The sequence below is a fragment of the Mus pahari genome, chromosome 5 (genome assembly GCF_900095145.1).
Source record: "Mus pahari chromosome 5, PAHARI_EIJ_v1.1, whole genome shotgun sequence".
Taxonomy (NCBI): Eukaryota; Metazoa; Chordata; class Mammalia; order Rodentia; family Muridae; genus Mus; species Mus pahari.
The window spans coordinates 69,257,016-69,281,447 of NC_034594.1; the positions used below are offsets into that span (position 1 = coordinate 69,257,016).

General features: G+C 48.7%; 1 protein-coding gene across 5 annotated transcripts in view; it reads right to left on the bottom strand.

The window, feature by feature from the left end:
- Positions 1–200: 200 nt before the first annotated feature.
- The window catches only part of Hdac4 (histone deacetylase 4), a 224,323-nt gene continuing 200,091 nt past the window's right edge, over positions 201–24,432 (bottom strand). For 4 of the 5 annotated variants that reach the window (XM_029538935.1, XM_029538936.1, XM_029538933.1 and 1 more), the window contains 7 exons: positions 23,487–23,606; positions 22,723–22,820; positions 14,835–14,953; positions 12,966–13,099; positions 2,066–2,150; positions 1,113–1,254; positions 311–829 (listed from right to left, as the gene is read on the bottom strand). In XM_029538935.1, the coding sequence (XP_029394795.1) occupies positions 790–829; positions 1,113–1,254; positions 2,066–2,150; positions 12,966–13,099; positions 14,835–14,953; positions 22,723–22,820; positions 23,487–23,606 (738 nt within the window). In that variant the 3' untranslated portion in view covers positions 311–789. Of the gene's footprint in view, positions 830–1,112; positions 1,255–2,065; positions 2,151–12,965; positions 13,100–14,834; positions 14,954–22,722; positions 22,821–23,486; positions 23,607–24,432 lie in introns of all 5 variants that reach the window. The other variant, XM_029538938.1, reaches the window with a different exon arrangement.

Consider the following 24,432-nt stretch of genomic DNA (forward strand, 5'->3'; position numbering starts at 1 on the left):
CACTGTCACACCAATTCTCAGTGGTGTTTTTTTTTTTTTTTTTTTCTTAAGGCATTGTTCCTCAGACTTCAGAAAACCCAGCCACAAAAAATTCCATCAGAGCAATAAGAAAAGGCACAAACTCGCATCTTCCGATGGCTTCGAGAAGCTCCAGCTGATTCCCAGACTCACATTTCTGTTCTGTCCAGTTTTTTTTTTCCTTTAAAGTTTCTTCCAACTCTGTCCCCCACTAAGCTGTGAACCCCCACAGCACCCCACTAAGGTTCACAAGGCAGGCCAGAGCCATAGAAAATGGTTTTGTTTTCTTGTTAAAAAAAAAAAAAAGCTACAAGATGAGTTGAGTGGTTTACACAGAGACTGTGGGATTGTGGGTAAGAATCAAATGTTAAGCACCAGTTTTAATCAAGTTTGTTCTGTATTATTAGATCTTTGATTTTCATTTTCCTCATGTTAACTTGATTCAGCAACTCTACCCAAGTTGCCACAAGCTTCTTCCTTCTCGGCTTCCCAGGGGGAGGGGGGACCCACCAGCGTGTGCTTGGCTTCCACGTGTCTGTGTGCCCGTGTGTCGCGCGCTGTCCTGTGTTCCATGTGATCTGCCACACCCGGTGTTCTGTGTGCGTCTCCAGACCTGTGGTCCAGGGCGGCAGAAAGGCCTCCCGTTGCTGCTGCACGCCTGCTGTCCCTTTGTACTCAAGAGAGCAATAGGCAGGACGCAGGAGTGACACGGGTAAGTTTCTTGGCTGAGCTTCAAGACAGACAAACAAAGGCGAGAACAGCAGCTTCGGGCTACAGTGGTGGTTCCTCCTCCATGGGCTCCTCCTCAGATCTGCAGAGGGGAAAGGGGGGTCCGGCAGGGTGCACGGTGGGTGAGGGAGGCCCTGTGCAATCAGGTTCCCTTTCTCAGAGTTGTCAAGATCCCTGCCCCACCAAGGTGCAAGCTCTTTCCTGATAGAAAACAGTGGTTCGTGGAGTCAGTGGGCATGCTACTATCTACCATGTCCCTAAGGGGCAAGCCTGACCCAAGGCTGGGCGCACACACAGGAAGACTCTCAGGTCCTCACGCACAGGTGGACTCAGCAGGCCTTTGGGACTGAATGGACAGGACTCACCTCTTCTCAGCAGGTTTGACGCCTACAGACAGCGAGGCCATGGCGGTGACTGTCTCGGCTTCTTCCTTCTCACACTTTTGCGCCTCAATCAGAGAGTGCCCCACCGTGGAGGACAGACGCTGCAGGCAGCGCCAGTACTTGCCTGGGGGAGAGAGGAACACTCAGTGACTCCCCACTTCTGCAGGTTAATGGGGTCCTACAGAGACTCACTTGTGCCTGAAAAGTGCCTTTCTGAAGAGTGCTGGCTGGCACCGCCCTCACAGGCCCTTGTGGTGTTATATTACAGGCCACCTCCACCTGAACACAGGGCTGTGAACTGTTGTGGGACCTGGCTCTTCACGTCTGTGGGACTCTGCCTTGCTGTGGGTGACCAGAAATTCTGGGAGCAGACACATGGAGACTTGCTGGCACCTAGATTTACGGAGTTTCCTACCTGGTGCCTTACAGGTGCTGTGGATATATCACATCCAGTTTCAGCTCCGCTGAAGCAGCTTTCTAGAGTTAGGAGCATTAGTTGAAACAGTTTTGAAGGCAGAACTAAATGGTCCAGTAGGTACCATTTACTGAAGGTGAAGCCTTCCGGTGTGCAACATCTTTGTGAGCTTATGTACCAGGATAGCATATCAGAGAGTCAGGCAAGGAGTAGCAGGTGTACTTGAGGCAGGGCGATTGTGTGGGTGTCTGGCTGTGTACCTGTTGCTTGGGATTTGTTGTTTGAATGGGGGATGAGTTCTACCCTGTGCTAGGTACCTCTAGCATGACAGATTTTTCAGTCCAAGTAAGTTCTATGCAACTAAACCAAGTAGCTTGAGACCATTGGTGCCCAGATTCTTTTGAAGCCCTGTAGAGTAGGACCTGGTTCTGGGAGTCTCTACTAGCTGCTCACATGCCAGGGAAGGTGAGGCCTTCTGCTCCTGCCCTAGGTCCCCACGATGACTTGGCCAGCCACTTACTGTGGATGTCCATCACTTTCTCCATGGAGTGGACAGCATTGGCATTGGGTCTCTGATGTAGAACCTTTTCTGGCAGAGGCTCAAGCTGTAAGAGAGACAGACACAGAACTATTATGATGGCAAATGACCAGTGTATAATTTATATATATATTAAATGGTGTCTACCAGAGACAACACCTCACTCCCAAGGATATAGTCATTTGTAGGGAAGATGAAGTAACTCTAAAAAGCTAGTATGACTTGGTCATTTTTTTAAAAAAAAGACTTGCTACAGGTAATCTCTCCTCAGGGTACACTGGAGTATATTCATGGGTTCCCAGGAGTAGGCTGCACACAGGACGTCAGCTTGGCATTATCTGTGTGTACCACTGAGAGCAGAGGGAGGAAGCCACACTTGTACAACCTGGCCTGAATGCCCAGGGTCTCTGAATCTGGCTTTTCTCAGACATGCGGAGAGGATGGAGGAAGTGAGTAGGCGTCTCACAGATGAAACTCCTAACAATAGGGCATGAAGTTCTAAGTAGCAGGGCGCAGGGCAGAATGAACAACAGCAATAGCAGCTGCGCTATGCGGCGGACAAGCTACAGACCAGGGAGACCAACAAAGGGAAACTGATCTTACCTCACCTCTGGGTGGGAGCTGTAGAATAAAGTGACTCAGAGTTCGCCTGGCTTCAAACCTGCCTAGACAGCTGCTATGTTTAGCTGCTAGACTTCCCTGGCCAAAGCCACTGCAGCTCCCATGCGACATCCATTCCCAACCGCGGTGAACAGGAGTGCTGCCAATTATACCCCAGGAAGCATGACCTTCCAACCAAAGACATTTCCCAGCAAAGAGCCAGCCGGAGGCTGGGGCAGGTGGAGCAAACATGGCACCCTCAAGCCATTCACCACCAACAAAAAGTAATGACTGATGCCAGGGTGGGCAGGGAAACACCAGAGAAACTTGCAGCCCTCAATGAAGCCACAATGAGGACATGCTTAAGGACAAGCCACAGAGGGTCACCTTGGAATAGTGCCTCATGGCCACAGGTAGTAGGCTGAGCAGTGAACTAACACAGCTCCTGAAGTATGAACTGAGCATCAGCTCATCACTGAGTAAGTGCGCACATGCACACAGACATTCCTGATGAACTGCTATTAACTCCAGGGGGCAGAACACTCTGCTCCTCTACTTGCACCTCGTGTAGGGAAGAGGTGGCTTCAAATGAAGGCTGGTGACTGAGGTGAACACTGCACTGTGTAGCCCCAAGGTACACTGTGGACAACAGCCCTCCCCCAGCCCATCACGAGCAGAGCCTCACCCTTATTTTCCATGTCGCTGTGATAGAAGGATTTGCCTGGCTCCGGACTTGAGGGCTCAGTAAATCCTGGTGGGAGGTGCAATGGCAAGAGCAGCCTCACAGGCCCTCACGCAGGAACACGGGTGTGAGCACAACTGCCTGTACTCCTCAGGCCCTGCCCTCGGGCCCTACAGCCAAAAGGTTACACAACTTCCCCAACAGTGCTCAAACATACACACTTATAAGAGGCATTTCATGCTCACACTGGCCAACATAAACTGGACATTTTATGTTGGCCAGAAATTCCTGACCAAAACTTACTGAAGCAATCAGATTCATAAAAAGCAATTGGGAGGTGGGAAGTCTATGACAGGCAGAGGGGACCAATGGGTGCGAAAGAACCAAGAACAGATGGTGGGTGGGGCAGAGCAAGCCCCCCTCCCCCATGAAGCACTGGTGACATCCAGACATAGCTGGAGTTCTGTGGCTATGACAAGGACTCATGCAGTGGGAAGGCTGGCTGGCAAGAAAAGAAGGTTTCTGAGTGGTGTGTAGGAACACAGGCACTGTCACTGAAGCCATGTCTCCAAACAAAGTCCATTCAGATTAGCACAGACTGCAATTATACCCATTCAATGTGTTTTCAATGATGGAACTGACCTGTAGACAAGGGAGCCACACAGAGCCCCAGACCTGTGTATAACAGCACTGTGTTACTGTTACTGGAACAGAAGGAAGAAAGCTGGGAAGTCCAATCCTTGATGCTGCAGCCAAAGGGACAAGCTAGAGCAGAAGCCACAGTGATCAGGAGGGAGGCCCAGGAAAATGTCTTTAATGAGGACTAAAGGAAGGAACGACCATTGACTCTCCACAGCTGGGAAGTCCCAGGCCAGGCAGGGAAGAGCCCTGCGGGACAGCAAAACTAGAGATCTATAGGTATTCAGAAATGAATCTCAGAACATCAAGGGCAGACTCTGAATTCTCAAAGTAGCTAGGAAAGCAGGTCCTCCTCACAGCAAGGGAAGCGAAGGGCAGTGAGCTGATATTGCTGTGCCAAAAGGAGACCTGGCTACCTGGAAGCATACGCCCAGAGGAACTGTCACTACCAAAAGGATGGAGCAAAGGTATCCTCCGAAGCACAGTGGGATGCGGCCCACACGGGCCCCTTTCCTAGAGAAAACCCACAGGGTATGCTTTGTTTGTTTTGTTTTTTGGAGACAGGGTTTCTCTGTATAGCCCTGGCTGTCCTGGAACTCACTCTGTAGACCAGGCTGGCCTCAAACTCAGAAATCTGCCTGCCTCTGCCTACCAAGTGCTGGGATTAAAGGCATGCGCCACCACTGCCCGGCAGGATATTCTTGAGACACAGCAAGAATGGTCTGCACAGGCAGGAAATGAGGAATAATGGGGAAGAGTTTGAGTGTCATGTGGCTCAGACCAACGTGGATGACACATGACAACACAAAAATGTCCAGTCAGTGAAATTAAGTAATTCAAGGGAAGGCATGTAGCCTGGGTGGGGCTGGGACTAGGCTGCCAGTTTGGCAGAGAAACATGCAAGACCTAGTTAAGTTAGAATTTCTGAAGACCAAAATATACAGAGGTGTGCTCATTCTGAAGACTTCAGAGAGGCCAATATGCTCCAGGTCTTGGCTCACTCAGGATAATGACATCTCCTGATCCTGCTGAGGATGCTGGCCCATGGTTAGGGTACCTGCTACACATCTTTCAACTGGGCACTGGGAACACAGGGAACTTTCATATTAAGAGAGAACAAGGAAGGGACCTTGGGAGTTACAGGACAAGCCAGATAGAATGAGTCTGGGTAAGTGATTGACAAGCTAGAAGTGACCAAGGTCCCATCTACAGCAGATGGCTGGTGTAGCAACAGAACCCAGCTTTGGGCTATTTAACTGGGATGCATATAAAATCCAGGAGGGCAGTCAGAAGCCAACAACAAAAACAAGAGTCTCTGGGCACAGCTGGCCAAAAGAAAGCCAGGTGGCATTTTAAGTGCTTGGCATAGAGATTTGAGGGCAGACTGGCTGGATGTAAAGAAGGCTGCATGGCCACAACCGATCTTCAGTTCGCCCAAAGAACAGGATGAGTGATATTCTATCTTTTGTCAGGCAGTCTTAACGTGGGTAGTCCTGAGAAGAGACACAAAGAAACACCATCCTGGTGGGAGATACCAGCAGGCATTTTTGAGACACAGCAGCTAAATCAAGGCAGGAGGCAGGAGTGACTAAGAGATCGGCAAGCTTACTTGGTGGACACGTGTGATTCCAAAAAACAAGGAATGCCTGTGCTGACTGACCACAGCTGCAGTCAATCCAGGCACCTCCCACCAACCATACCTTCTTTTCATATGACAACAGTTTGTTAGGTAACATAGACCATGAATGTTCAAGTGTATACACACACACACACACACACACACACCCCCCGAGAAGGTGACTCAGTGACAGTATGTGTTGTGTAAGTATGAGTGAGGACTTGAGTTTAAGTTTATGCCTCACCAGGGGCCCAAGGCCTTGTGAAGACAGGAAGCAAAGGAAGACCCTCAGATATGGGGCCATGGCTGCAGTGCAGATGTAGACTGTGCATGCCATCACGTAAGACAATACCCAGGACAGACTTATAATCACTTTGGGGCAAGGTGTGCGTAATAGCATGTGTTCACAAAGTTCACCAGAAGGCCAGAGGTTTCTTCCAGAACCCTGGTCCCTCAGCTCTCTTAGGGCCTTCCTTGTGTCATACGTTCTCTAAGTTAACTTAAGTTTGATAGGCACATGGGGCACCCTAGGTCATTGCAGCATGTTCACCCATGCTCACAGCTTTGTCACACCCAAAGCCCCCAGCCAAACTCTCCATCTTTATTTAGTGATGCTAGCACTGCTTCTCGTATTACAACCTGCCTCCCGCAGGCACTGTTTTTGCCTGTGCCATGCAGTGGCTGAGCAGACCACCCAGGGCTCCAGGGTTCTCTCCCAGCAGGAGTCCACAAAGTATGGACACAGTAGATGGGGAGATGGCCATGTCTGTTCTCTGCCTGTGCCAGCTGCTTAGAAATCTTCCTCAGCTGCATTTTCTTCCCCTTTTCTAGAAAATATTGCCCCATGAAAGCTGACATGAAAACTGGAAGGGGTGAGTATGGTGGCCTTTCAGCAGTGAGATGCTCTGTGTCCCCAAGAGAAAAGACCCAGGACAGAGAGGACTTGCCCTCAGTGATGAAGCTTCTATGTGTTCACTTGAGACCAGAGGAAGGATCAAATGGCAGCATGTGGACACCTGGGATCTTACGGTAAGTCACACTCCAGGCATGGGGTCCGATCTGTGTGTACAACTGTGTTTAAAGGTCTGTCCAGCGTCACGTGTAAAGCACCCAATGCCGGCCTGCTCTAGTCCAGTGATGGGAAGGTGGGAGCAGGGAAGGGACCTACACACAGGACATACCCACCCTTTCCTAACCGAGTACTGTTCTTCTGACTACCACAGTGCTCATCAACTGTGGGTTTCTATGGCATCTAAGGTGCTTCAGTCACATCTACCCATCACCCACACTCGCCCCTCTACTCCACCAGAGGCCCCTTCCTCTTCCTAATGGTTTCCCTCCCCCTGTCAAATCCTGCTCTTATTGTTTCCAGACTTCACATGTACAGTAATGTGTGATGGCTACCCCTTCAACTCTGTGCTTGTTTATGTCTGTTTATACTGGTGCCATACTGTCCTCACACCTGTGCTGGGTAAGGACAGAACACAAAGGAAACACTGCAGACAAGTCTCCTTAATGAACAAATAACTGGGAAAGAAGCACAAACTGAGTTCAACAACACACTAAAAAGATCATATGTAATGACCAAGTTATTTCAGGCCACCAAGAATGGCTCAGTGTAAGTTAAGTGATGGTGTAATAGTGTAGCACAGAAACAAAACCATGGGAAAGCAAGTGATTGCTTCAATAGGTGCAGAGAAAGGATGGTAAAATTCAACATCACATCCTAGCAGAGGTGAGGAGGAAGCTTCAACGTTGGTAACAACATCAGTACAATGAAGCCTACTCATGACAGACCCACATGCTGTCCACTACCACATATTCAGATCAGGGCAAGAGGACAAGAGAAAGAGAGAGAGAAGACACAAACAGCAAAGGATAAGTCGGATCACTCCTGTCCCTTTACAACCCAGTATCAGCCCGTTCTTTCTCCCGGTACCCCTCACAAGTCCTCCCCAACCCCCCTTCCCCTTCTCTCTCTGGGTGTCTACCCCTCTTCTATCCCTCATTTTAAGAATTTTAAAAACTCTACCAAAAAATTCTTAGATCTGATAAACACTATCAGCAAAAGAAGATACAAAAGTCAACATAAAAATCAGTACTTTTAAGTATACATTAACAAATCTGCTGAGGAAATAAAAAATTTTTATTTATAAGCCTGTTCAAAACTGAAAATAAAATAAACTTAAGATGTGAGATACCTTTATAACTGAAGTCATACAACACTGAAGAGAAAAAAACAAAAAAACAAAAAAACAAAACCTCAGAAATGGAAAGACTGTCCACATTCATGGATTAGGAGACTTAGCAATGTGAAAATGGTATTATTACTGAAAGCTATCTACAGACTTAATGCAGTTCCTATCTATATTCTGATGACATTCATTACACAGTCCGGAAATTCAGCTGGAAAAACACAGGCACAGGGTAGTCAAAGCAATCCTCAACAGAAATTAATACTGGAGGCGCCATGATGCTCGCCCCCATACAGTAGGGCAGAGCCACAGGAGCAAAAGCAGTGTGGTTATTCTCGAATTTAATGCTATTTATTGAGCAATGTAGAAAGTGCCAATTATTGCTCTGGAAACCTGGAATCTATCAGTGAATAAGAGATTGCCCCAACATTATATAATCCAGGAAGACAAGATGCGGCAATCACAAAGTGAGTGCCGCAGACAGTGGGGGATACGAGGAACTATAGAGAGACGCAGGCTGTGCTGCAGTGGGCTTCCTGATCAAGTGGGCTGAATGACACATACCTGGGTTTCAAAGGCCTGATGAAAGCTACATGGAGCTGCTTCTGCAGGGTACCTTGCACTGGCACTGCCACAACACACTTGGCCATCCACTTCCTGCAGAGTACAGCCTTGCCAACAGCTGACTTGAAATGAGGCTCACAAGATGATGTCTGTTTCTAGTGTGGGCCTACCTAGCTGTGTTTTCTATGCTGGAATTCAGGAAGAGATTCTCATGGGAACCCAAAGCCAGTCAGAACTACTCAAATGTCACTTGCTTCTTCTCATGGCTGGCAGTAGATGAGTCTTCTTTTTACCTTAGAAGTCCTCCATAAGCAGATGCCATCCTCTGCTCTCCCGTCAAAGCGAAACTCCTGGGAAGAACCACTTACATCCCTTCCAGATCCTGGAGTCTATGCATTACTCCTGTGAGCTCAGGCCTCAGCCTGAGGGTCAGGGCCCTGGGTCAACTGTCCACAGGAGCACTGCTCCTTCTCAGGAGGGAAGGCATATCCATTCTTTCCAGGAATCCTGACTCAGGCCTCTCTGCCACACCCTACTGGCCAAACCCTAGCAACAGGTTTGCAGCTGCTCCTCTTCTGGGCTCTAGCTGCATACTTAAGTTTACAGTGGAGTTTTACCAGGAAACTCTGATATAACTGTGTCCAAAGAGCCCAGGTTTTCCTTTGTCCCTTCTCCTTGCTCTGGATCTACACCTAACCCATAGGAAATGGCCCTGCTCTGCCTTTGGAATTCCCTATGACTCAACATCATGGAGGCTGTTGTAATACTGCCTGGTCCAAGCTCTGCCTGATTGTGAGGGTCACCGGGTTGTCATTCTGAGGGCAGACTAATCCACTGGTCTCTGCCAGGCTTGTAACTAGCAGAGGCCTCTGTCAGGTATATGAGCAAACCCTTTGTCAGGTGGTGGAATCAGAATCATAGCAGGGATTTTCCACTCTCTCAGAGTCACAGTGTCAGTGGTTTAGAGTGTGGACTCACTTCAGAGGCCATAACAATCTAGGGCTCTTGCCCTGATCCACTTTCAGGGACTTGAGCCTGTGCTTTCAGAACGTCACCCACTTTGCTGGGGCATCTGGGCACAGGCAGGAGGTCATAAACTTCCATCTTAAACAGATTCTAGCAATGAGGGGCCACTAGATCCCTCTGTTCTCCAGACCTTTCTCTGGTTGGCCCAGGCTGTCAATCCCTATAATAGCACATGTTCAGGCCAATGGGCTCTTGGCAAGGCTATGGCCACAGGGCTAGCTGGTTTAGGTCGGGAAATTTTCTCATATTCCCACCCCCTCCAACTCAGACCCTGTCTTTCTCTTAGTTCCAAGGAAGACAGATCTTCTCAGCAACTGGTGTCTGAGGAACCCAAGCTGCCTCCCGAGCTCTCCCTCTCATCACTATCTGGCCACCTGCCTGCGCTTTCATCCTCCACACACCCATGCCGAGGGATGGAGGGAATCATTTGCATCTGGCTTTAGTTCCCTCCTCTGGCAGAGGATCTCTTCTACCAAGGCTTTGCCTGGCCCCCTTCCAGGACCAGAGGCTCTGTCTAGTTCTCTGAGGGCTCCCAGATGCCATGCACTCAGCCCCAGGGCCAGAGGATGCTGGTCCCCAGACCTGCTATTCTGGATTGCTCCCTTCTCTGAGAAGCTGCAGGTCTAGCATCTCCACGTGGCAATAGCAACACAGGCCCTGCCTGCCTGGCAAAGAAGACAGTTCAGTCTCAGGAACTGATGGTGACACAGCAGGGTCCCCAGTGTGTGTGTGATCAGGTGATTACTGTGGAGGCAAGTCTTTCCCATGAACAGGAGAAACGTTCAGAACAGGATGAGTAAGTTTTGAGAGTTTTGGGAAAAGAAAACAGATAAACTAAAACAGGACTAAAAATTATGGTTCCCTTCGCAAAAAGGTTAGAGGACCTGGTCTTGTTCTATAATGGAAGGTGTTGTGCTCCTCTGGGAACTCCTCTACTGTCTTGTTGGTGGAAGTACTCAAGTACCAAGGTACCTGCCTAATATGGGTCAGGGCTGTACTTCCAGCTGGTCTCTCTCCCGAGCATCACATCAAACTTCCTTCAACTCATGGTCGGGGTCACAGCTCTGGCTGTCTCTTCTTGCCTTCTTCAGTGTGAAACAATCAGCTTTGGCTGAGCCCCCTCCCTTCCCTGAAGCTCAGGAATTCAGATCCTTCATGTGTGCCTCCTCCCCATTTCCTTCTCTGCTGCATCCTAGCTTTTTGAGCTCAGCCTCTCCTGCTGTCTCCTAGTTACCCTGCCTTTGGTATGCCCTGTCCTTTCACACTATCTAGCCCCTCTCCTCTTTTGGGACATACATGGGATGACACCACGCTGTGCAAGAGTCCTCCACTGAGCCACTGACACCTGACCAGTGCCCATGTCTCTCAACTCCAGTTCCTAGCTTCCCACAGTAGGGTCAAGATCTGCAGTGCGCCGTGGGGAACCTAGGCCTGGCTGCCATCCCTAGGCTTCCTGTAGCACTGAGCACAGTTGCTAGCTGCCACTATGTCAGTGCTCTGAGCCTACCCATGAGCAGATACCTGGCTTCCTCAATACCCTTCGACCAGGAGTCACACAGTAGGAAAGTATCCTGTGTGCTCGCTTTTGTCTTTCCCAAAAGGGAAAATGTCTAAAGGTAAATATTGTGGAGACCTATATATAAATGGAACTCTTGGAAAATAATGCCTATTAGTCTGGTGGCCTTTTCACATTTAGGATTACAGGGAAGTCAGTGGGAGCAAGATTTGTTGGCCAGGCAGGGTTGGGGACACTGTGGCTGACTGCTGTCTCTGACCTGCCTCCTCAAGTCCCTGTTCTCTGTTTGAGTTTAGATGGTTTTCTCTCATGACAGCCACAATGGAGGGTAGGGAGGCTTGGCAACCACGAGACCAGGAAGTATGGGGAAGGGGGGGGCTCAGTGCTTGGTCGATGTACTCAGGGCCTGATGGAAAGACTTGGCTAAGGTGTACACCTACTTTCTCTGAAGGAACACCCCACTGATGGCATGGGTCAGAGCTGTAGTGAGGCATAACTAGCAGGGCTTCTCTTGTCATGGTGTAAACGGGGGTGGGGGTGGGGGATATGCATTTGGTTCCAGAAGCTTACAAGCCGTGCATAATGAGGCAGCAGTTTCACTCTCGCCTCCTATCCTGTGCTTTCTGGAGTGAAACTTGCAGAGCATACCACACAGACAACGCACTGAACTATGAGTCTGGTATTGTCTGCAATTCTGACAACAACCTTCAAGAGCAATCCCGATCTCCGTGTCACATGGGCCGACCCTGGGCTGGCAGGCGTTGGCAAACCGGGCCAGAGAGGGTCTTCGTTAAGAGCCATCTGGTCCCTGGCCTATGTGGTAGGGACAGCAGTTTCATAAGCCCTGAAGAGCAGGTGCAGCAGGTGCCGCAGGTCTCAGAGCTGCTGACTCACTTGCCACTATAATCCTGAAGCTGAGGGGCTCCTATGTGACACAGGTGCCAGGACTGAGCACCTTATTCCTGGCTCACTCCTTCCTAGCACCTAACAGCACCCATAGGGGATCAATGTGAGCAAGACCTATAAAGCAAGAATCACATACATAAATTGGGTAACAAATATACATACCAGCCAGAAAGGCCTAGACTAGTGGTTCTCAACCTACGGGTCGTGACCCCTCTGGTGTGTGTGGGGGGCTGAATGGCCCTTTCACAGGGGCCACCTATGACCATTGGAAAAACAGTTTTACATCACGATTCATAACAGTAGCAAAGTTACAGTTATGAAGTAGCAACGAATAACTTTATGGTTGGGGGGAGGGGGTCACCACAATCTGAGAATTGCATAAGAGTTCCTTTAATACGGCATTAGGAAGGTTGAGAACCATTAGCCTAGACAGATTAAGATTTGGGAATTCTTCAATGAAGGTTATGTGTCAGTTTTACCACACGCATTAGGGGCTCCCAGGGTTATGTGACATCACCTTCATTCTAACCTGAAGCTCATTCTAACTGGGTCTCTGTTGTGTGCAGCTGTAAACACCAGGAGCTAGGAATGTCAACAAGGGGTCCTCATCAGCATGGCAGGAGGGAGCTCACATGGTGCTCACTCTACTTTAGCCCTCAAAAGCTTTATGTGACTGACCCACTGAAGAATACTGTGCAGGCCAACGTCCCCAACTCTGCCTGGCAGTACTAGTGGGGCAGTGCAGAACCTGAATCTAAGCATAGCTTCTGAATCCCAAGATAAATGATAGCTGAGAAAGAGGTCCCAGCCCAGCCCTAAGCCGAAAGCCCAGTTTGTGCATGTGGACTCCACCCATGCCTGCAGACAAGCTCCCAGAGACACCTGAACACAGGAGAGCTGAGGAGTACCATGAGGCCTGGTCAGCAAGTGACCCTCGACATGAGTGCTCTGTGTCCCTTCTGCTCATCTCTTAGCCAAAGCCAGACCTCCTACATGGGCTGGGATAAAGCTGCAGCCCAGCGCTGGGTGACCTGCCTACTCAGGTGGGAGATGGATGCTCTCTACCATCTGAGCTCTCTGCAGCAGCCTTGTGCCTGTGGTGAGGCATGCTCTGCAGGGCCAGGAGTGTTCCATACCTCGTTTCCCAGCAGAGCAGAAACGCATGCTTCAGAAGCATCACAGATGGCTGTCAGGTCATGGCCTCCCTCAAGGGCCAGCACAAGCCGGCCACCAGCTAAGCCCATCAGCTGTTTTGTCAAGTACCCGAAACCTGCAAAGGCAGAGGGACATGTTGAGTGGAGCACGCCAGATACTCCCCTCAGCAACCTTAATAAACACAGGAGCTGGGGTGTCATCTTCAGTAACTGAGGCTAGCTTAACATGGTTATTAGTCTGGGTTTTGGATTGTATCTTCATCCGACTGACTGAATTTTGGTTTCAGTGCTGTATCTTTCCCATCTAAGGCTTTGCACCACCTGCCTTCCTGGGCATCTGATATGCTGTGTACATACATATGCAAGTGTAAGGCAGCATGCCCATGTGTGATGGTTTGTCTATTCTTGGACCAGGGAGTGGCACCATTTGGAGGTGTGGCCTTCTTGGAATAGGTGTGACCTGGTTGGAGCAGGTGTGTCACTGTGGGTATGGGCTTAAGACCCTCACCCTAGTTGCCTGGAAGTCAGTCTTCCACTAGCAGCCTTTGGATGAAGATGTAGAACTCTTAGCTCTGCCTGCGCTATGCCTGCCTGGATACTGCCATGCTCCCACCTTGATGATAATGAACTAAACCTCTGAACCTGCAAGCCAGTCCCAATTAAATGTTGTTTTTATAAGACTTGCCTTGGTCATGGTGTCTGTTCACAGCAATAAAACCCTAACTAAGACACCATGTCAATGCTGTATGTGGCTACGGAGCTTTCCCACATCCATGTCCGGGCATCTGCTTCCATCTAGGGTCACACAGTCTTCCCTGTTTTCACAGTCAACACCCAGCATATCACCTGTTGGGCATGGAGTTGCTATGCATAGCCAGATAGGCTGATGCAGGTTAGGCACTAGGAAAGCCCTAGTAACCAGCTCACTCACCAGACCAGATTTAGGTTCAATGTCTGATAGAAACATTGATAATGGCTTTGGGGTTACAGAGACTGTGGTACATGAGTACTCTCTACCACTGTAGGACTCCACTGCAGGAAAAATGCCAGCAGGAGAGAGGCACTGACATCCCAAAGCCCACCTCTAGTCTCATTATTCCTTTGCTGGGTCCACATCTACCATGGTGAAGCAGAGAGACAGGCTGTCCTCTGTGATTAGATGCACTGATGGGCAGAGAGGAGAGGATGCCAGGACCTTGACTGAAGAAGGCACTTGTGCACGGTTTCAGGACCCTAGGCTTCCTGTTGCTTCTGTTCAGCATGGTTGGGTGACGCTGCTAGGCCACCATGTGACCCAAGGTGCTACAGATAGACAGGTGACAGCCAGCTAGGTCACTGTGTGACCCAGAGTGCTACAACCCAGAGGCCTTCCTTATCTTCTCCATGTGCTATAGCAGAGCAGAAGCAAAGGCCAGTGGCAGTGCCAGTAAATTCTTCCATGAGAACAGCAGTAACTATATGATACAAGGCCTCTGAGTTGTTTCTTTCTCCACGTCTATAAAGGTTAGAGGGCCTTCTGCTCCATCAGAGAACAAACTCAGCACCAAGCACATGTCAGCTAGGTGGTATTGGGCCCATCCCCTGATAGCTGGAGAAGAGCTCATGCCCCCAGTACAGCTGACAGAACTGGTGCGTGCCCTTGTGAATTTGATGTCCTTTTGAATCTCTGTCCTAAGGATAGAACTTGTGACTTTCAACTCTCAGCCTCCTGCTACTCAGGGCTTGCTGATGCTGTGTGCACATTCTTGTACTGGGTAAGAAATGCAGGTGAGATTCCTCCTATTGACTCACAGACAACATAAACAATGTGAGGAAACATGACAGTGGGACAGGTGAACTCTACTGACTTACATTTGGCAGAGAGATTGTACCCTCCAAGAGGTGTAGGGTGGCCCTCCACAGCATCGAAGCCTGATGACACCAGTACCACATCTGGGGCAAACTCATTTGCGATTGGCATGACCACCGTTCTACAAAGGATAAGAGAAGGCATCACTGATCAGCGAAGGACATGGGATGTGGAAGACTGTAGCTGTCAAATACATTGTTCTTTGAGGCTTGGGGCACCTGCTGTCCAATCCCTCATTGGTTAGTGGGCCAAGATCTGGTGGCTTCAGTGGAACTGGAAAGAAAGCAATGCAAACACCCCTCCCTTAACCACAACAAGAACTTTTTTAGGGCTCTCATCTAAGAAAGGCACACTGAGATGATTATTACTGATGTCAATGTGACAGAATCTAGAATCATCTTGGAGACAATTCACTGAGCATGCCCATGATGAATTATTTAGATTAAATTAGCTACTGGGCTAAGGAACGCTAAATGAGGCTGACACCATCCCACAAGTTGGGAGGCCTGGACTGCCAAGAAAGCTGACACCTGCATGCTTCCCCATGTCCTGACTGTAAATGCAATCTGAGCTTATGTCTCAAGCTCCTGCTTCTGACTTTTTGGCCATGAAACCCTGTAAGCCAAAATACACCCTTCCTTCCTTAAGCTGCGTTGTCCCAAGAACGTAGGAAGTAAGCAGGAGCTACACAATACCGAGAAGACACAAGCCCTGACTAGCTTTCTGCAGCCTTGCTGGGGTGCAGTTCATACAGGCTTCCCACCCACCTTAAAAAAAATCTGTGCCAATAATCGATGGCCATCTATGTATGTGTAAAAGTGAATTAAAGAGAAAAGGTGACTCCTAGAATGGCAAAAGGGGAAACTGATATCACATTTAGGAGAACTGTGTAAACATGAGCACCACTGAGATGTTCAATGGTCAAGCCATCTACCTTTCAACACAAAACCCATCAGCCATGGCCAAGTCGTGGTGCAGGGCCACAAACAGTCTGGCCTCAGAGACTGCTTCATTAGATGAGGAATGGCCAACACCAACTTTCAGTGTCCATTTAGGGGCCAGCAGGGACCCTGAGAGGGAGATATTTGTGGTCTCATAGCTCTAGCAGGAGTGTTTTGTGCTCCTGGAGCAGACAAGGAAGGTGGTTGTGTTGTCTCGTCATGTGGCTGCACAGGTAGTGCTGTGAGCCTGTTGGGGTACTTGGCATCTTTCTGGGCTACCTGTTTGTGAAGCTACCTCACCTAATCTGTCACACCTAGAAGACAACTGTGTCTCATACCCTTTCTAGCATATGGGGGGGGGTTATAAACTGTGCATGCAGGAGCACCACAGGAGGGAAAGACAGATGCACTATGCTTCCTCCTACTACCATGCACTCAACTGCCAAAACAACAATCCACATCACTTTCTCCTTCAACCTCGCCTACCTATCAAAATTAGCAAAGTACCAACTTAGAAATGATTCTAGGTCATACCTCGGCTGCCAGTTCCTCTGACTTCAGGGTAGTAGAATACATTCTGTCTATATCAGAGCTCCCAGAGACAGCTTAGATAGAGAAAGGCAGAGTAAAGTGGTGTGGCCTTACATGCTACTTTAGTTGCCTTGGCTCTGGTCAGTATGCAGAGGTCTCCTAAACAATATACATATTCAACCCCAGGTAACTGGAACCTACGCAGGTATTCCATACCAGTGGGACCATTGTGGATTTGGCTGCTTCTGCTCTGGAGGTGTACACAGTCTAGTGTCTCCTGGAATTGTTTGTTTTAGGCTAAAGGGATGTTCTAAAAGCCAGTCTGCACCTTGGGGGCCCTATGGACCACTGTTAGAGTTCAGGACACATCCAGGTAACCACAGATGAGGGCCAACAGACTTGCAAAAGTCTGGGCAGAAAATCTTTTAGTCTTGGGTGAGATAGGATACAGATGCCCTGAGGTGTCTAAGCAGCAACCACAGATGATGAGGGAAGATGCAAACTGGTGGATTCCACACAGGAGCTGCGGCTGCAGATCTCAGCCCTGGACTCATCTGCATGACATGTCATGTTCTTCAGTGAAGGACCTTGGCCTTCGAATACATAGCTGTCAGTGTGCTCTGCTGCAACAGAGGCACATCAGACTGTCACTTCATTGGTACAAAGCATTTAAGTGAGCATTTACCCAGTGCACACACTGGAATTTGTCTAGAAACATGCCACAATGGTCAGGAGCACATTCATGTTGTAGTCAGTCACAGGGTAGAGAATGCCATAGGCTCTTTGAGCTTCTATGTAACTGACGTCATTGCATGGTGTGGACTTGTCTTCCCAGGGCAAGGTCTGCAGTCCTGAGTCTTGGGTCTTCCTTAGGGGTGTGAGACGCTGAACTGACAAGATGTCTGGACAGTGGTTGTCATACCATTATACCAAGGAGACAACATTTTAATTAACTACTCAGTGAAGACATTGTCACAGAACTCCTGTCTTCAGAATAATAGAACCTATCACAGCTTTGACAGGGATTTTAAAGCCAAGTCAATGTCTTTCCAAGTAAAACCATGGCTGTTTGTCCCAACTGTGCCATTTGCTAAGCACTCCAGCAAGTGCATATGAAGGGCTTTAGTATTTAGTTTTGAAGTACAGCTGAGCTATTTAATATCTAATTACCTGCCCCAAAGAATGTTCTGCTAGAATCATTATTAAATGGAGCTCATACCAAGAATATTGATGCTTACAATTGCTATGCATTATGGTCCAGAAGCCAACCAAAATGAAACATAAACCATTCCCCAGGTTGGAGCCAAAGTGGCCCCAGTACATAGCAGCAGTGGATGTTAGCAGATGCACAGTCTCTGGTGTCTTCTCAGCTGCTTTGAAAATGAGTTGAAGCTAGGATAACTGATGATGGCCCTGAATGTATGGTATGTGTCAGAGGGTGTCTCCAGCATCCATTTGTGACACCATAGGAATATCTCTGTTCCTTGTTGGAACATAGCTTTTTAATTCCCGTGTACCAGCTGGACACTCCCTGCTGTCCTGTGGATGTGCCTCCTACCCAGGACCTTATAGGAAAAAACCTCAAAGAATGGCTCTATTTAACTGGCACTCTAAGAAAATGAGAGACTGAGTTTACAGTTTACTTCCCAAAATAAACTTTGAAAGCATCAACCTTGTTTCTAAAATAGAAAATCAAATATTTGTTGTGAGCCTCCTCTCCATCCTTTTGTGCATTTATGTATATATTTGTGAATTTGAGATTGAGGGCAGGGAGACAAAGCTTCCCGAGACAACAAATCAATTTATCATCTGCCTGAAGGAAGAAGAAATGAGTCAGGTGAGCAGAGCTCTGAGAGGGTTGGAAATGTGACCATGTTCATCCCTTGCTGTGGGGAGGGGATGGGATGGGTCCCCATTGGTACTCAGATGCAGAATACAGTGGCTTCTCTGTGGGTGAGCACAGCAGTGGAGTGAGTCTATGTATGCTGTATGATGCATGTTGTGTGATGAATGTCGCTTCTGCAGCTTAGGCCACCTTCATTATCAGTACTGTTGTGGGTCCTGCTTTCACACCAGCCATCCCACCTCTGCAGCCTGTGGCATGTAGGCTCTCATGCATAGGTACAGCCCAGAGGACACATGCCCACATCTGTCTGCACTGGTGAAAGGTGGGGCTGCTGCACCAGGAAGAGATGCAGGCCCAAACTGCATTTCACAGAGAAACTGTTCATTGCTAGCCACATGGAAAGGCCAGTACCAGGCATAATCTAGGGGTTCACAGTCACACATCCCATGTCTTATTAGATAAAAGAATGCACACAGGAGACATCTCTGAAATGCATAATAAGTAAGTGCATCAACAACTAGGTTCCTCTCACATGAGAGCAGGTGCTCCTAGTTCCTGTGCTTTGGGAGCCCCAGAGCATCAACTGTGGAGAGTCACTGAACTTCTCTAACTTAATCCAGGCTGATGGCTGTCAAACCAGGGGACACCAACCTGTGTCTCCCCATCCAGTCCTGTCAACACCCCAGGGGTCAATGTCACGTAGAAGCTACCAAGGTCCACTCCCTATCTTGACACCCTGCTTTCACTGATTGCCACATGCTTACTATGGCAAGCCTACTCCAAGCCACCTGGGCTGGCAGCCTGATATTTGAGAGCTTGCCTTTTCCTCCACAGGCCTCCTCTGGTTTTCAGTACTTCCTCCCACTCATCTAAACTAGGAAAAAATCCTCAAACAGACTGTGTGTGGTGCATCCTCATGCTGGCTAAGGCTTGGGCTCATGGGAAGCTATCCTGGCCTCAACTGGTCTGACGTTCTCTCTGATCCAGCTCCAGTCTCTAAGGAACCATGGAAAGGTCCTCACTTCTTCATACCTAAAACATTCTGTCCTAATGCACCAAACCTGACTTTCCTGGATTACTAAATGCCAACTCAGACACTTTCTAGAGAAATGTCCCCAGCAAGAACATTCTGCTATGTACCCAAATGTGCTCACCTGACTCTGGCCTGGTGCTGCCCAACCTCCTGCAAGTGAGTGTGTTGGAGATCACAGTGCCCATACTCATATCAGCCCCAGTTCCTCTCAATTCCATAGCTTTTTAAAAATTTATTTATATATATTTTTAAAGATTTATTTATTTATTACTATATGTAAGTACACTGTCGTCTTCAGACACTGTAAAAGGGCATCAGATGTCATTATGGATGGTTGTGAACTACCATGTGGTTGCTGGGATTTGAACTCAGGATCTTTGGAAGAGCAGCAGGTGCTCATAACCGCTGAGCCACCTCACCATCCAATTCCATAGCTTGTTACTGTTTAATGAGGTAGTCTCACCCTCTAGGCTTCTTTTCCGTTGGATTTTTCTACTCAAACATGCTTTATCCTGGGACCAGGTCTTTTACCCAGGCCACAGTAGACACATCACTTATTATTTAGCAGGAAGGAACCCTCAACAGCATCCCCCAGGATCAAGGTGAACAGGCAATTTCTTTGGGGACGATCTTTTCTCCATAATGCTTGGCCTGGACCTCACCTCTGGGGTTTCTGAGGCCCCCTGGTGGCTGAGGGCCAACTTCTGCATCACAGGTGTAAATAAATGTTATCCCTGGTTTCTCTGTGGGGCCAAGCAGATCAAGAGAGGTTGCTGATTCATTAGACTTCCAACACTGATCTTTGTGCTTCTCCTGTCTTGACTTCTAAGACTACCACCACTTACTGTATTTGCAGTGGGGTGCCATGATGAACTGCAACTACCTCTATAAAGGATGGTTTGACCAAATTTCTACACAGGGAGTGCTTGTCTCTCAGACATGAAGCCATTCCGAAGGCAGTGTTGACTACAGGTGGTACCAGCAGTGTGTGTATTCACAAGGGCTATGTGTAATCTTACTACTACTACTACCCGAATAGCTCTTTGGAGAAGGCATCAACAGAAGCAGGCTACAGACAGGAATGAGGACCGAAGGCCCACTGAAGGGCACTGGGGTTTATAGTCTGAGGCCAGTGTCTCATCAGTGAGAAATTATGGGTGACCCTCAGAAGACCACACTGCTGACATCTTTGTTAAGCTTCCTGATGACACATGACTCTGTGTCACTGCAGACAGGTCCAGGAGGCTAAGGGCAGTGCATCACTCTGCCTCCCAGCCCATTGTGCTCTGACTGAGCTCCAACAACTTCAAAGCTGTGTCTGGCTTGGGGCCTGGTTTGAATTATGGTTCCTTTTCTCTCCTAAGTATCTAAGCCCGAGGAGAAAGTGCCGGTTACTTCTGGATCTCATTAGGGGCAATTTTCTTATCTTTTCTTCATCGGAGCCTTGATCCCCTAGAAATGTGACCTGGCAGGAGAGGGCTCTGAAGAACAAGGTGCTGCCTTTGAGGCATGCCTGGTCCCAAGGGGCCCCAAAGGCGGAGACTGAAGAAGAAAGGGAGAATGAGCCTCTGACCCCTTTCCCCACCTGATGCCCAGGGAACTATAAATTGTGAACTTCAAAGTGCTACTTTACATTAAAATCAATAACAAAAAAAAAAGACAACCTGAAACAATTTCCCTTTTCAAAGAAGCGATTGAAGCTTTAGAAGGTGCCCTCAATAAGGGATTATCATTCATACACTTTGCCAAACGTTAGAACAGATGTCAGGGTGACTGAGGAAGGAAGGCTCACCTCAAAGGCTGGCCAGGAAGGTCAGACACTGCAGATACCTGGCCAGGGACACCAGGGACTGGGGGCCCAGGACCACAGAACTGCAGACACACTCAAGAAATTCCCCCTGTGAAGCACAAAGCCTTGGGGATGAGGGCCGGCCCAGTCACTCAGCTGCAAGGACTGATGAGTGGAAGGTATCCATTTATTGCCATCAAGAGCATTATCTTCTTTCTGTACCATAGCCACCAAGAGGCCTTCACAGGCCCTGACCTGCAAACAGCATCCACTCAGAAATAAAGGCCACTTACTGGGCAATGGCTTTCTCTCTTACCACGGACAAGTCATATATCCAGTGCTGCGGAGAGAGCTAGGCTTCAGTGCTATTGAGCGAGTGCATGACAGTCCCAGCTCTCAGGCTCAGCTTCCATGGACTTTCCAGTGTTTAGGGGAAGTTTGTAAGTGAGGTGAGCACAGATCAGTGTGGTCCAACCAAAGGGATCAGAGGAGAGGGGCAGGTCACAGGCAGCATGAAGCTTCTAAGGCCTGAGTGATCCCTGCCTACACCTAGCCAACAGATGAACAGCAGAGCTTTGTAATCGTGTCAAATGAGATTTGTCACTTCTAGGAACTACTGATGGGCCAGTTGACTCACACCCACTCGGACTTGGCCAGGACTCTACCATACTGGACCCCAACCACCTTTCCAATGAGAAGTGGGACTGGGAATCTACTTCAAAATGAGCAAGCAGATGCTGGGGAGTGCCCTAAGAGTGGCTCCACAGCTACAGAGCACATGGCAGGTCTATATAAACTTTACAGACACATCTCACTGACTAGGGGCATATACATTTGCATACATGCACACACACTTGCTCAAACCTCCAGAGATCTACGTCCTACAGCATATAAGCACACAGCAATAGATATACACAGGGATACACACACACACACACACACACACACACACACACACAGAGAGAGAGAGAGAGAGAGAGAGAGCGAGAGAGAGAGAGAGATAAAGACATACATAGTACCATGCAGGGTCACATAGACACATGTACATATATCTACACATACATAAGGCACCTGTCTGTACATATGTACTTCATATGTATAGAGGTCAAGTCATGACCCCAGAATTACAGAAGAGGCAGAGAAGACCCCTGGAAGTCCGCTGACGTTCTTATTCATAAAAAAAAGTGCATTTTGAGACACCCTCCCCCACCAGGCCATGAAGGCCCAGGAACTACTCCTGGGCTATGGCTAACTTGCCTAGAGCCTCCACAGGGCACAATGGCTGGGGAAAGCTGCCACAGTAACACAGGAAGAAAGTAGCAGCCCAGCTATCCACTGTTGGCTGCAGTCTGGCCTGACGGAAATAAAAAGAACCGTGGAGGATGAAGTCGGTATTTTGTAAAAAGCAGCCAGTTTGAGGGACCAGAGCAGCACAGACGATGTGGTGTGAGCTATCGCTCTCCTTCATTCAGTTCCACTTTCCTTTCACAAAGGGTTTGTGGAATAAACAGGGAATGAGATCTTTTCATCCCCAGTTTCCAGTGACTCATGGATACTTTCCAGCACAGCAGAAGCCTTCCCCTTCCTCCATCACCTCCCCATCTTACCACTGGGACCCAACAGGCTCTCAGAGAAGGGAGCTCCTAACAGAAGTGAGGCAGTACAACAATTAACCCCAGAGTCTCCAGCTGGCCTGGCTGCCCTGGACTCAGAAGGACCAGCCTCTGTGGTTGGACAGTGGGGTACTCACCTGAAGGCTGCCAAGTACTCTGCATCTCCCATGGGGGGTTCGAGGCCACCCGTGAAAGCCATGTTGACATTGAAACCCACGCCTGGCCCTGTGCCCACCTGTGGCCACAAGGAGAGAAACTGTCACCAACTCAAGAGAATACCTGGCACAATCGACACTTGAACTATGGTGTGTTGGGCTGGTGTGCCCACAGGGACAGCTACACATCCCATGCATTTATGTGAGCTCAACAGTGAATCTGGTTACCAGTGCCAGGGATGGTCATCAGTGGGACAGTTTTTACAGGGCTGCAGTTATTCACAGGCCCTGAACTAGGAGGAACTACTGAAAGACAAAAGTGACTCTACAGTGGGAGCATTTTCAGGGACAAGCTCTGTGTCACTGGGCATGCTGCCTAAAGATACACCCTAACGGCAGTGGCTGTGAGTATCACCACAAGGTACAGAGAAGCAGGTGTGCTGGGGGAGCAGCTCAGCAGCCTCCCTTTGTGTGTGCTTTGCTCACTCTGAATGAAACCAGAAATGGTGTGCAGATTCTCACTAAACTAGAACAAATTCTGGCCTAAATCATGCACAGCATAATCCAGGCTAGCATTTTCTGGCAGGGCAACCTGAGCTATAACAAGTGTGAAATGCTACTTCTGTGGAAGATGCAGGGCCTGCACCTGCCTGGCTCTCCTGGTAGCTGTGGTATCTGGCTCCAAGATAGCGTGTTCCCCTCCAGATACAAAATTTCACACACTCCATTTTATATACTCCACATACCTCATCTGGTGCTCCACTTCCTGGGAAGAAGTTCCCATCGTCATAGCGGTGCAGGGACACGTAGAGAACATTGGGGTCATTGTAGAAGGCCTGCTGGGTCCCATTCCCATGGTGCACATCCTGAGAGAACAAGAGAACTGGCTCAGGGATGATCAGGCCTTGAGTTCGACCCTCCTACTAGGTGAATAGCCTGGAATCTCTGGCCAGGTGTACACCTCATGGTCAGGTGTCAGGGGTACGTGCAGCATTATAGAAATGCTGAGGCAAGAGTCTGAGTAACTCTGAGCACATAGTGCAGTCCTGACTTCAGTGAAAGGGATGGATGGGGTTAGGCTTCTAGCTGAGTTGAGGCTGCTATGTCAACAAAGCCATCTGAGTAATCTTACATGCCTGCCTTATTTGTGGTAAGTGAGCCATTTCCTAAGGATAATCACTAATTGTGGGTTGGCTACTTACAGGCACATCACAAAGGGCAGCTGTTCTCAACCTGTGTGTTGCAACCTCTTTGGGGTTGCATATCAGAGTTCCTGCATACCAGATATTTACCTCACGATTCATAACAGTAGCAAAATTACAATTATGAAAGAGTGACGAAAATAATTTTATAATTGGGGGTTACAACTTAAGAACTGCATTAAAGGGCTACAGCATTAGGACGATTAAGAACCACTGACATAGGATATGTAGCAGTTGATCCTAGTGGTCATGAGTGACCCCCACCCTGAAATGAAAATGACTAGCTCTTTTCTTAAGACTCCATGCCCATTTATCAAGAGGCACACAGTTTTGGTTTCTGCCAGGCCAGTGGCCATTGTTATACGTCGTGGGATTTAGTTTCCAGGATGGGCAGGCTAGGTGGTTTTGGGCTGCATAGCTGTGTGTGTGTGTGTGTGTGTATGTGTGTGTGTGTGTGTGTGTGTGTGTGAGAGAGAGAGAGAGAGAGAGA